Below are 14,224 nucleotides of genomic sequence, written 5' to 3'. Positions count from 1 at the left end.
TGGAGTCAAACCAACCAATCGCTGCGAGCGAAGCTGTCGCGTGCGTCAATCAGCTGGCGCTGCGCTGTATTCGCGAGCCAATCAGCGGACAGTGCGCTGCTCCTGTGAGTCAGGCTGTTGATGAGGGGTTTGTTTGGGTTTAAAGAGTCGCCTAGTGATCGCAGAGGAGGAAGCAATAAACAGGTATTTTTTCTAAACACAGCGATGACAAATGTATTCTTGCTTGGTTTTGTGTTTAGTTTTCTGTGCTGTAATCAACAGAGGTGTTTTGTTAGACACCAGTGTTGATTTTGTCATTAAATAGCTGCAATAAAGCTAGCGAATGCTAATCAACACTAGCTGCTGCTGATGTGTGTCAACGTTTCAGTGAAATTCAGAAATTAACATATGTTTATGATTTAGCGAGTGATAAAGAATGATGCAGGTTCGTGTAACATATTTGAATCGCATAATGTCACCGAAACGGTGCAGTGATGGATTCCGGTGGAAATACCGTGCTATTGTTTGATTATATATCACGGGTACTGTCAACAATATCCTGGTATTACGAGCATCACATTCTCCAAAACGATAGTTCTATTAAATTAATTAATTAAATATGCATATACCATGGTATTACTATGGGTTTTAAGTATGTTATTTCTGCAAGCTCTAAAGAAAATCAGACTAGAAATTGCAAAATGAAATAGTAAGATTTAGTTATAGGGAGAAAGTTAGGTTTTAGAAAAAATGTTTAAAATATATTAATGTATAAAAAGTGAAGAAAGCAAAATGTGCAATAAAATATGTAGTGTATATTTAATAAAAAAAAAGCAAAATGTGCAATAATATATAGTGTATATTTAACGTTTAAAAAATGCAAAAAACAAAATGTGCAATAAAATATATAGTGTATATTTAACATTTAAAAATTAAAATAATGCAACGTGCAATAAAATATTGTATATTAAAAATGCAAATAGTGCAAAATATGCAATAAAATATGTCATATATATAAAACGTTTAAAAAGTAAAATAATGCAACGTGCAATATAATATATAGTGTATATTTAATGTTTAAAAAAATGCAAAATGTGCAATAAAATATATGTAGTGTATATTTAACATTTAAAAAATGAAAATAATTGTATATTTAATGTTTAAAAAAATGCAAAAATGTGCAGTAAAATATATAGTGTAAATTTAACATGGAAATGTTGCAGAATGTTACACGGTGCAGTTTTTTGTGTGTGAAATGTGATAAACTCATGAAGTACGTTGAGCGTCATCATGTGTGTGTGTGTGTGTGTGTGTGTGCTCTTGTCTTTCCAGCTAAAGCAGATCATTACAGGATTCATTACAGCGTCTCTCCTGTGAAACAGGTACGGCAGAGGAAATCCAGGATTTTCTGCGTCTCGTTTGATGGTTTGTGTGCGTTTGTGTGTGTGTCAGTGCTGATGTGTCCAGACTCAGGCAGGGCTGAAGGGTCAGAGGTCAGTGATGGTACTGTAACATGAAGCCGTGTGTCACTGTTGTTTAGGTGTGTGTGTTTCTTCAGGTGTGGAGATGAAGGCTCTCAGTGCTGCATGAACGTCCGTCTGGTCATGGAGTTCCGCTTCGGGAATGTCGTGTTCAGCTCCCGCTTCGACTCCGGGAATCTGGCCCGTGTGGAGCGAGTGGATCGATCCGAACCCGACGGCGAGACCGTGCGACCGGCCAACGCTTCTGCGCAGCCGCAACCCGACTATGAGTTCAACGTCTGGACCAAACCGGACTGCGCCAGTACAGAGTTTGAAAACGGCAACCGGTATGAAGCGTTACATCATCACCATATTCTGATCTCAGCTGTTCTGCTCTGAGTTCAATGTTTTCTTGTGATATTTTCAACATGAGCCAAAATGAAATTAAAATTAGTGATGCACCAGAATTTTGGAAACTGAAAATATGTGTCTGAAAATAATTTTTTCCATGATTTTGGGCCAGAATCATTGACCAAAACAATGACTAATTAATGGCACATTTTGGCTGTGTCATTGTTTACTTCGCAATTTTTTTTTTTTTTTTGAGTGTTGATTAGAAATTAATTGATTAAATAACTTAATTTTTGCACTAGCAATTTTACATATTTTTAACTTTACATTTTGCATTTTCTTCCCTTTTTAAATATTAAATATACACTATTTATTTATTACACGTTTTACATAATTTTCATTTTTTAAATCTTAAATAAACACTATGTATTTTATAGCTCAAACACAGTTTTAGTTACACAAACTTACCAGCACATTTAAGTTTGTCATTTTTTCCCTTATCATCAAAATATCCACAAAAGTGTCATTGATTATTAAATAAACCTTTTGGTTTTAGTTTTAGTTTTTGGATAAATTAAAACTTTACCTTTCCTTTCAGTGTTTTAGTAAATTATTGCATCACTAATAAAAAAAAATGAACCTCATTTTCTTTCTTTTCACACGTTCCTTGATTAATCAGGGCATTTTCCTGGAGTAAAACAGTTTCATGTTGAACTAAAGACAGAATCCTCTGTTCTGAAGTGTGTTTGGTGTGTTTTCACAGGTCGTGGTTCTACTTCAGCGTTCGAGGGATGTTACCGGGCAAACTGCTGAAGATCAACATGATGAACATGAACAAACAGAGCAAGCTTTACTCTCAGGGCATGGCTCCGTTCGTCCGCGCGCTGCCCGTGAAAACACGCTGGGAGAGGGTTCGAGACAGACCCACGTTTGTGGTAATACACACGCCTGAAATAACTTCTTCTGTTTGATCTGTGTTGATAAAAATAGCTCTAACATATTGTGTTATTTCAGGTTCACGTCTTAAAATAATCTGCTATTTTTATCAAGTCATAAATAACTCCCGAACACGTTTAGCTCAGTGTGTGTGTGTGTGTGTGTGTGTGTGTGCAGATGTCAGACAGTCAGTTCATCCTGTCGTTTGTTCATCGTCTGCTGGATGTCCGAGGCGTCACCACGTACTTCTCCTTCTGTTATCCGTTCTCATACACGGAGTGTCAGGACATGATGCTGCAGCTCGACCAGAAGTTCCTGAGCACCTCACACACACTGGGGCCCTGCAGGTACCTCACACACACACACACACACACACACACACACATCGTCCTGTCTGCTGCCCGACGCTCCTCCTTCAGTTTATAAATCTTAAACAAACACTGTTTTATTGCACATTTTGCATCATTTTCATTATTTTAAAAATATTAAACACTAAATATTTTATTACACATTTTGCATTACTTTTATTTTTTTAAAAAAATATGAAACTAAATATTTTATTGCACATTTTGCATTATTTTATTTTTTTTAAATATTAAACACTAAATATTTTATGGCACATTTTGCATTATTTTATTTTATTTTTTAGATATTAAACTAAATATTTTATTTCACATTTGTATTATTTTCATTTTTTAAATATTAAACACTATATATTTAATATTTAATTTAATATTTAAATAAATATATTTAATACACTGGTTTATTACATTCTGCGTTATGTTCATTTTTTAATTTTAAATGTACACTTTTGTATTGCACATTTTCATTATCTTCAGTTTTAAATTTTAAATATTCACTATATTTTATTGCACATTTTGCATTATTTTTTATTTTTTAAATGTTAAAAAATGCTTTATTTTGTTTTTTTTAAATGATAAATAAACACATTGCACATTATGCATTATTTATACATAGATATATTTGAAACGCATTTGAATACTTCTCTTTTTAATTGCTCTTATTTCCTGCAAACCGAACTTCCTCCCTGTAACTGAATTTTGTCGTGATGTTCTGTGTTTATAGTCCAGTGGAGAGCATATATTACCACCGTGAGCTGTTGTGTCACTCTCTGGACGGCCACCGGGTGGATCTGGTCACGGTTTCGTCCTGTCACGGTTTGCTGGAGGAGAGAGAGCCGCGGCTGGACAGACTCTTCCCGGACCTCAGCACCCCACGGCCGCACTGCTTCACTGGCAAACGGGTATCAGACACTGTTTGACCTGAACACTCTCGCCAGCGTTCCTCTTCAGTCCGTCATGTTCTCCTCTCGTGTTCGCAGGTGTTTTTCCTGAGCAGCAGGGTTCACCCCGGTGAGACGCCGTCTAGTTTTGTTTTTAATGGTTTCCTGAACTTCATCTTGAGTCAGGATGATCCGCGCGCTCAGGCGCTCCGCAGGATCTTTGTCTTCAAACTCATTCCCATGCTGAACCCCGACGGGGTCGTCAGGGGTCATTACAGGTCAGAGGTCATCTGTGAGCGCTTGTGTTTATTGAACATTAATGACAATTTCTTGTTTTGTTCAGTTTTCATTTTATCCATTTGCAAATTTGGCATTTTTCTAGACATATAAAAAACACAGTTGTTTTTACAATTAGATTTAAACAATTACAATTAATCAATTATTTGAAATGTTTTTTAATTGAATCAGTTATTTTAAGTGTTTTAAGTGTGAGTATTTGCATGTGTTTGCAGGACGGACTCTCGCGGTGTGAATCTGAACAGACAGTATGTGAACCCCAGTCCAGATCTGCACCCCTCCATCTACGGCGCCAAATCTCTCCTGCTCTACCACCACATCCACAATCGCCTTGGCAGCAACACTCCCTCCGCCCTTAAAACCTCCAACCAATCAAACACCACCCTTCCTGTGATCACGCCCACTGAGCTAGAGCACTGTCTCAACCACCGCAACGAGGCGGAGCGAGGGGATGGGCCGACCCTCGACCTCTCAGAGATCCCGATGCAGCTGGAGGAGAGCTGGGAGAAAGGCGGAGTCGAGAGAGAGGTGGGGCCCTGCGATGAGAACGAGTCGACGCCGAACAGAGGCGAAACGCCGGTGGTGACAAACCCCGCCCCCTCTGAGCAGATCCCGCCCCAGGAAAGCGGAGTGGCGTATTATATAGACCTGCACGGCCACGCCTCCAAGAGAGGATGCTTCATGTACGGCAACAACCTGTCGGACGAGAGTCAGCAGGTGTGTGTGTGACACCAACACGACACATAGTAGCAGTATGATCTCACTGTCACGTATTTCCTTCAGTCGTCTTTTCATCATTTTGCAAATTTGCACATTTATTAATTGTTAAACATTCAAATGTAATCAGTTGTTTTAAATGTTTTAAATGTTTGACTTTTAAATTTAATTGATTATTTTTTATGTTTTTAATGTAATCATTTTTAGTGTTTTAAATTTAGTTTTTTAAAATGTTTTAAATTTAATTAGTTATTTTAAGCATTTTAAATTTTGTCAGTTATTTTAAATATTTTGAATTTATTCAGTTATTTAAAGTGTTTTAAATTTAATCAGTCATCATCATTTTTCTGCAGGTGGAGAACATGTTGTATCCGAAGCTGATCTCACTAAACTGCGCCCATTTTGATTTCCTGGGCTGTAATTTCTCAGAGAAGAACATGTACGCTCGCGACAAACGCGACGGCCAGTCAAAAGAGGGCAGTGGACGTGTGGCCATTCACAAAACCATCGGCCTGACCCACAGGTACAGACCCAGAATCAAACTCAAATATCAAACCGCTGTGACATGCATTTGAACCAACGTGTGTGTTTCCTGTCTTTAGTTACACACTGGAGTGCAACTACAACACGGGGCGGTCGGTGAACACCATCCCACCCGCCTGTCACGATAACGGGCGAGCCACGCCCCCTCCACCGCCCGCCTTTCCGCCCAAATACACACCTGAGGTGTACGAACAGGTGGGGCGAGCGGTTGCCATAGCAGCGCTGGACATGGCGGAGTGTAACCCGTGGCCGCGGCTAGTTCTGTCCGAACACAGCAGCCTGCTGAACCTGCGGGCGTCCATCCTCAAACACGTGCGGAACAGCAAGGGCCTCACGTCCGACAACCGCAAGAACGCCAACACGAAAGCCAGCAGTCCGCCCAAACCTGCGTAAGACAGTATTTTCAGCTTCTTTTTACTTCTAAGCAAAGAATGAAAGAGTGCGCTGCAGTTCACTTAACGGCCACCGGTGTCGCTAATAACAGGTTTCTGAATTTTACATACAGCCCCTTTAACTAAATTGGAAATGAATTAAAAACTGTAATATTATCTCAATGATACTAAAACAACGTTTATAAGACCTGGTCTTTTTCCTGCATTACTGTCTTCCTCCTGATGGATGTATTGTGTGTTTCCTCAGAAGCCTGAGCACCTCTGCCTCGGAAAACTCCCTCAACCGGACGCGCAGCATGGCAAATGTTCAGGGAAGCCGGCAGACGTCTCCTCAGCTCAAGAGTTCTCCCAGCTTCACCTTCGGCAGCCCTGCCTGCGCTCACGGCCCCGGCGCACACCGGCCCCCGCACAGGAGCCTGGGGCCCGTCAGAGGTCAGATGGTTTTTATTTTGCTCCAAACACACTGTATGGGACGGCCTTCAGAGACAGATATTATGAAAATCATGTTGAATCAGCTTTTACTTTAATATTTTCAGTTTTTATTTAAATTTAATTTAGAGTTTTAGTAATTTTGCTATGTGCTTTTGTCATTTTTTAGTCATGTCAGCTTTCAGATTGCATTAAAGCAGCTTCACAGTAATAAACACACAATTCATCAATTATATCATAGAAATTAAATTTCAGCGGTAAAGCAGCTCTACAGAAGACTATAGTGACGTTATTCAGATCAAGTCAGTTTGAGTTTTGTTCATTTTTAAAATATCTCTATTTAGCTTTTTTTTATTTCAGTTTTAGTATTTTTATTACTTAAATTTCAGCTTATTTATTTCAGTTAGTTGCCAAAGCAGCATTTCTGTTTTTTATTTCATATTCAAGTTTTTCATCTAATATTTACATTATATTTTATTATTATTTTATTTTATTTTATGTTTATAGAAACTTGTTTCTGCCACTGAATAAAAAAATGAAAAAGCGAATAATAAAATAATTAGAAAATTGCGACTTTTTTTCTTAGAATTGCGGAAACAGACTTCCATATATTTCAGCTTTATTTCAATTAACAATTTTTAAAATTAGTTTTAATGAAGTTTTAATTTTAGTTAACAATAACTACACTGGTGAATAGATTAAACAAGCCTGATCTAATGACATTTCAGGTCAAATATGATTCTTCAGATCAGTTACATTTGCAAACTTTATAAAACTCAGTAAACAAACACAGTCTAACAAGAGAATTGGCATGTTGTCACTATAACAGAGACTTTAGAAACACTGAACACTTACTCTGAATGGGGGAAAGTGCAATGCGCAATATGGCGGAATAAGCCCCGCCTTCAAAATAAAAGAGCCAATCTGAAAATCTGATCACCATTGCAAAGACTTTTTCCTACTAAAAACATGATGACGAACGAATATTAAACTCAGAATGGCGACGTTTCTGACATGGTTTTAAACCCACAGTATCATGAGCAACAACAGTATCGCTCCTGTTCGCCTACTTGCTGCATTGCTGAACAGATTCTTGAACAGATTTTCCTTTTTTCCTTCCCTTTACTTCTCCTTCCTCTTCTCCTTGTTATTGCCGGCAGCTTTCACCCTGTAGCCCAAGACTGGTCACCCACTGAAGCTAAGCAGGGTTGAGTCTGGTCAGTACCTGGATGGGAGACCTCCTGGGAGGTGTTAGTGAGGCCAGTAGGGGGCGCTGTTCACCCTGTGGTCTGTGTGGGCCCTAACGCCCCAGTGTAGTGATGGGGACACTGTACTGTCAAAAAGTTCCGTCCTTCGGATGAGACTTTAAACTGAGGTCCTGACTCTCTGTGGTCGTTAAACATCCCAGGATGTCCTTCGAAAAGAGTAGGGGTTTAACCCCGGCATCCTGGACAAATTTGGCCATCCCCACATACTGATTGGCTTCATCACTCTGTCTCTTCTCCACCAATCAGCTGGTGTGTGGTGGGCGTTCTGGCGCAAAATGGTCGCCGTCACATCATCCAGGTGGTGCTGCATACTGGTGGTGGTTAAGGAGATTCCCTCCTTCCATATGTAAATCCCTTTGAGTGCCGAGAAAAGTGGTATTTAAATGTAACAAATTATTATTATCATTATTATTATTTCCCCCCTTCTTTTTCCTTCTTTCCTTTTAATATTTTAGTAATATCATTATGTGCTTTTGTCATTTTATTATTATTATTACTTAAAATATTGCCTGGCATGATCCTTACATAAATTAGCATGTTGCTACCATGTTTTAACATGTTGCTAGCATGTTTCGAACATGTTGCTAGCATGTTTCGAACATGTTTCTAGCATGATTCAACACATTGCTAACATATTTGCTTTTAGTACATTGCTAGCAAGTTTTAACATGCTGTTAGCATAATTTAACACATTACTAGCATGTTTTAACATGTTGCTAACATGATTTAGCATGTTTTAACATGTTTGCTAACATGATTTAACACATTGTTGGCATGTTTTACCATGTTGCTAGCGTGTCGTTATCATGATTTAACATGTTGCTAACATGATTTAGCATGTTGTTAGCTTAATTAGCTCATTTGTTAGCATTAATTAGTATGTTATTAGCATTATTACCACATTGCTAACATTAATTAGCATGTTGCTAACATTATTAACACATTGCTAACACAAATTGTATTGCTAGCATGCATTAGCATGTTGTTAGAATGATTAGCACATTGCTAGCATGAATTAGCATGTTGATACTATGTTTTAGCATGTTGCTAGCATGTTTCTAACACGATTTAGCATGTTGCTAGCATGTTTTAACATGTTTGCTAACATGATTTAACACATTGTTAGCATGTTTTACCATGTTGCTAGCATGTTATCATAATTTAACATGTTGCTAACATGATTTAACACATTGCTAACATGAATTAGCACGTTGTTAACATAATTAGCTCATTTGTTAGCATGAATTAGTATGTTCTTAGCATTATTAGCGCATTGCTAGCACAAATTAACGTTTTGTTAGCATGATTAGCACATTGCTAGCATGAATTAGCATGTTGCTACCATGTTTTAGCATCTCTTAAGATAGTCGGTAAGCTTTGCTAGTGATGGACAGCTCAAATACTCTGTGTTATTGTAGAAAAGTTTTGACCCCCTCAATGAAAGTCTCTGGGATGTAGTTTTGATCGTCCGTTTAACGAGAATCGTAAGTCTGATCAGTTAGAAACGATACATCATACCGAGTCAGAACAGTCTGAAGGTGGTTGTAACTTGAAACTACTATTTAAAATTTAGTCTCAGAAGAAAAAGAAGAAGCGAAAATAGTAGATCATTATGTTATCAAACATAATAATGATAAATAACAAATATCAACAGTAGTAATAATACAGTTATACACAGATTTGTAAGTGTGTGTGTGTGTGTTTTGTGTCCCGTTGTAGACTGTAAAGCTCAGGAGAAGAGGCGTCCGCATCATCAGCACCAGCGGCTGTCCCTCCGCCAGCCGGGCACCACTCGCGCCCCTCTCTCGCCCTCCTCTTCCTCCTCCTCCTCTTCCTCCTCGTCCCCATCCTCCTCGTCCTCAGGAGGTGTCGGCGAGGCCCCGGGCCCCTGCTCCATCAGTATGGCAGGTCTGTACTCGCTCCAGCCGTCCAGCCTGGCTCAGATTCTGCCCTCCCCGCAGGTCATGCCCCGCCCCAGCCTGCTCTCCAATCTGCCCCCCCTGCAGGCCTACCTCAGCGACAGCAGGACGTCCCCGGGGCCCGCGCCAGAGTGACGGGCCCTCACTGTGTGTGTGTGAGTGTGTGTGTGTGTGTGTGTGTGTGTGTGTGAGAGAGAGTGCGTTAGATTGTACACCCACAGGGGTTCCCATGTAGCACCTGAGAAGATTATTTGAAACGCTAATTTAAAAAAACAAGAGATTTTATTTATTATGACTAAATCTAGCGATATTGAGGCCTTAGATTCTACGTTCAAGTTTGAGTGGAATATGAGCTCAAACTGCACACGATTATGACTGAATCTCACGCAAACACAGCGTATTTCACCCCACAATGTTATTTTTTATTTATGCATAATCGGCACTGCAGGACGTCACCGTTTCAAATTCCCTAAAGGCGTTAAAGCCAGTGAAAGATGACGTCCTTATATGGTCACGCTGCACTTTTATTCTTTCTTGTGAATATATGGTCAGGATGAGTCAGTGAATGTATTGTATGGATCTGTTGCAACCGTGTGAGAGTGTGTGTGTGTGTGTGTGTGTGTGTGTGTGAGTGCGTGTGTGTGTGTGTGTTTTCTACTCTCTCCCACAGTTTCTGTTGTGTTTGTTTGTAATGATCTTGTGAGCTGTAACATCCGTCCAGCATCATGTGACCGCTTGACTTCATCTTTAATGCCTTTATTCTGACTGCCTTCTGCTGTATCATCATTCTCACAGTGTACGCAGGTGAATCTCACAAAAAAACTCATATTTACACCTAAATAAAAAGATAAAAATAATCAATTAGATTTGCTTCAAAGAAATTATAATTTATTTTTTTTATAATTATTTTTAGGACCAGTAAAGTTTTTTATTTATATTCTGACTTTCTTGACAATAAAGTACATTTCCTTCCAAATTCTCCTTACTGTAATGAAGGATTTATATTAAATTGCAAGGTATACATTGTGTTATTGTTTGTTGTACTAAATTTAAAATGTTGATTTTGCTGATTTTAATTTTTTTTTTTTTTTTTTTTTAAACATGTCTGAACATTAATAGGATCTATGGAAGCTTGTTTCCGCCACTGAATAAAAAATAAAAAAGATATAATTGCGCCTTTATAACTCGCAATTCTGAATTTATAATTAGCAATTCTGACTTTATAATTCGCAATTCTGACTTTAACTCGCAATTCTGACTTTATATCTCAGAATTCTGACTTTATAACCTGCAATTCTGAGAAAATAAGTCAAAATTGTGAGATAAAAAGTCGCAGTTACCTTTTTTATTTTTTATTTAGTGGCGGACACAAGCTTCCATAAGGATTTTTGTAATCTTAATGGTAAAAAAAATCTTGATGGTCCTAAAAATGGCTTCGCTAAATATGGAAAAAATATATTTTTATTTTCTTCTTATTTTTGCGGTGAAATATGACCTGCATTTTTTTGTGAGATTCAAGTGTGTGAGTGTGTGTGTGTGTGTGTGTGTGTGTGTGTGTGAGTGTGTGAGTGTGCAGATATCATCTGTAATGCACAGATGCAGCTGTCTAAAATCCCAGAATTCCTTCAGCACATGTCAGATGTAAAGCACATCTGTAGAAACTCACACCTGACGCTTCAGAACAACCAGTTTAACACTCATTAACCATCTCAGCAGAAGCGTGTGTAACTAATCTAACTGTGTGTGTTAATGTAGCGTGACGCATTCGGACAGATCTGATGCTCGCTGTCGTGTCTCGTCTCTGCTGTGATGATGTCATGTGATGTTACTTCCTGTTCCTGTTCTCTCTACATCTCTGACTTCATCTCTTCTCATCCTGAAGCTCTCATTGTGGATCTGATGGTTTGTTCTTCTCATCCGTCTCTGAATGTGTAACAGTAGCTCATCGCGCTAAAACGATGCAATAATCTGTAAACCACATGATGGTGTGCTCATTTATTAATGTATCTTGTACTGTGTGCTCCGTGAGCTGATAGAAGTATCCGAGCGGTTCATCTGTTCATCTTTTCTCTAATAAACATCCTTCTGTTTGAACTGCTTCTGTGACCTTTGGCCTTTCTTTATCATTCCTTCTCTTCTCTGTGGCGATGTCCTTTCCGTCTGTCCTGTCCCAGCTTATGCAAAACTAAATACAAAATTGTATTTTTTATCATATATAAAAAATATTGTATATTATAAAATCCACAAGTCACTATGAATGTGGCTCACACAAGCTGACTGTGTTGCTATAGTTACCAGCTCGTTCCACTGTTACCATGGTTACCGTGAATGGTTTTTAATGAGGTAACCCTGTCTGTGTTGTTGCCTAGGCAACAGCTGCCCGGAGTTCCGCCCAGCCAGCCAGACTAAAGAGATGCGCGGTGGGTGGGGCAAGGCTGGTCGATCAGGCCCCGCCCACTCTCAGGCATCCTATCAGAGGATAGCGTTCACAGCACAGGTAGAGACACACATTTACTAGAGCTGTTCATAAACAAAAGGGCTTATGGATTGAAATACTGTTGGGAATGTTTTCTAGGAACCACTGCGGGAATCTCTGGACATCCTGACGTCTATAGAGTACAGCAGGTGAACATCAACATATGATACTTACTGTAGAGAAAACATGTATGTATTATTTATGTTTGTATGTATGCATGTATGTATGTATGATGTATGCATGGATGTATGTCTGTATGTATGCATGTATGATTTATGTATGTATGATGTATGATTTATGTATGTATGTATGGATGTATGTTTGATTGTTTGTATGTATGTATGTATGTATGCATGGATGTATGTTTGTATGTATGTTTGTATTTATGTATGATGTATATATGATGTATATATTATGTATATATGTATGTATGAATGAATGTATGATGTATGTATTACGTATGTATGGATGTATGTATGATGTATGCATGTAAGTATGATATATGTATTATGTCTGTATGGATGTATATATGTATTTATGTATTATGTATGTATGTATGATGTATGCATGTATGTATGTATATATGTATGATAGTATGATGTATGTATTATGTATGTATGTATGTATGTACGTATGTATGATGTGTGCATGCATGGATGTATGTATGAATGTATGTATGTATGATAGTATGATGTATGTATTATGTATGTATGTATGATGTGTGCATGTATGTATGATGTATGAATGTATGCATGTATGATGTATGCATGGATGGATGTTTGATTGTTTGAATGTTTGTATGTATGTATGTATGCATGGATGTATGTTTGTATTTATGTATTATGTATATATGATGTATATATGTATGTATGAATGAATGTATGATGTATGTATTACGTATGTATGATGTATGCATGTAAGTATGATATATGTATTATGTCTGTATGGATGTATGATGTATGCATGGATGGATGGATGTATGCATGCATGTATGTATATATGTATGATAGTATGATGTATGTATGAATGTATGTATGATAGTATGATGTATGTATTATGTATGTATGATGTATGAATGTATGATGTATGCATGGATGTATGTATGTATGTATGATGTATGATGTATGTATGTATGTATGTATGTATGAATGTATGTATGTAGACAATGATTTAGCAGGAAATCTTTGCAGGGGCTTGTGCTCTAGTTTGAGAGACAGAACTTGACCTGATGAAGCACATTCACACGTTCAGAAGAGCGACTGAAGTGTGTAAATGTGTTTTCTGGTTTCAGATGTGAGCTGCAGCCTCGGCCCAGCCGTATCCCGGTGCGGAAGGACATTCAGTCCGTAGTCGTCCCGCTTACAGGCCACGAGACGCACAGCATGAGAGTGTGGAAACTGATCAAACCCGGCATCAAGAAACATCTGGCAGGTCAGAGTCCCTCTCACACAAAATCAACCCTATAAAGCTGTCCCAACATGCATTCCCTGCTAATTATTTGCTGCTTGTGATTTGAATATTCATGCATGCATTAACTCAGAATCTGCTGTTTTTAGGTGTTTCTGGGAAAGACGGTTCATTGCGTCTGGCAACCAAAACTCTGCTGAAGAACTCTTCCTGTAGCTATCAGAGCTCTGGAGACGCTAGAGACAAACACACAAACAGGTGACAAGATACTAGAACAGGTTTTCCTGCTTGAATGTTGATTATTTTCCTCATTCTCCATTGTTCAGCTCCTCTCTTCCCAGTCTGTCAGTAACGCTCTGTTTAGTTCCTGTCTCTATGAAGCCCCTCCTTCTGAAAAGCACAATGTGCTCTGATTGGTCGGCTGGAGCTGGACGCTATTAATACTTAAAGACTTTCATCTCAACAGATCTTTGCAGACCTGAGAAGCTCTAATGGGTCATCTACAGAAGCTGCTCGTGTTTAATGGTGACTGAAATGTGGTGCTTTCCCAGCATTCAGCAGTGCTGTGGCTGTTTTAATCCTCCATAAGCACAACTACACTAAAACAACAACATGCTCAGCATCGCGTTGTGTTTCTAAAGAAATCCTTTTAAATGTGTGGCTTCGTTTTGTAATTGAAAAATTATGTTGTGGCAAAATTAGATTGTGGTGCTTATTACAGTTCAGAAAAACTGACCAAACTGTGTGTTTATGGTGCATTTAGAAAGCAATAAACAAATGTGTATTTACGAAAAAAGTGCCGACTTC

At 38.5% G+C, this 14,224-nt stretch overlaps 1 protein-coding gene across 6 annotated transcripts; it reads left to right on the top strand.

The window, feature by feature from the left end:
• The first annotated feature begins 76 nt into the window (after positions 1–76).
• agbl5 (AGBL carboxypeptidase 5) lies at positions 77–14,213 on the top strand. 6 transcript variants are annotated; one of them, XM_051892195.1, is made up of 17 exons: positions 85–183; positions 1,312–1,361; positions 1,538–1,786; positions 2,554–2,725; positions 2,904–3,073; positions 3,813–3,990; positions 4,069–4,247; positions 4,482–4,983; positions 5,337–5,506; positions 5,586–5,915; positions 6,169–6,350; positions 9,335–9,523; positions 11,904–12,031; positions 12,110–12,159; positions 13,302–13,441; positions 13,567–13,675; positions 13,884–14,213. In XM_051892195.1, exons 3-17 carry the CDS (start codon positions 1,566–1,568, stop codon positions 13,897–13,899), a joined length of 2,736 nt encoding a protein of 911 aa, XP_051748155.1. In that variant the 5' UTR covers positions 85–183; positions 1,312–1,361; positions 1,538–1,565; the 3' UTR covers positions 13,900–14,213. The 6 variants fall into 6 exon arrangements, 5 of the variants coding, with proteins under 5 accessions (XP_051748154.1, XP_051748155.1, XP_051748156.1 ...); XM_051892192.1 differs by having other exon boundaries at positions 88–183; positions 6,166–6,350; XM_051892193.1 differs by having other exon boundaries at positions 89–183; positions 1,520–1,786; positions 6,166–6,350.
• Positions 14,214–14,224: the final 11 nt, after the last annotated feature.

This window comes from Ctenopharyngodon idella, chromosome 4, assembly GCF_019924925.1.
Source record: "Ctenopharyngodon idella isolate HZGC_01 chromosome 4, HZGC01, whole genome shotgun sequence".
NCBI classification, from domain to species: Eukaryota; Metazoa; Chordata; class Actinopteri; order Cypriniformes; family Xenocyprididae; genus Ctenopharyngodon; species Ctenopharyngodon idella.
The sequence above is the reverse complement of the archived record's forward strand: the minus strand, read 5'-3'. Positions and strand labels throughout refer to the sequence as shown.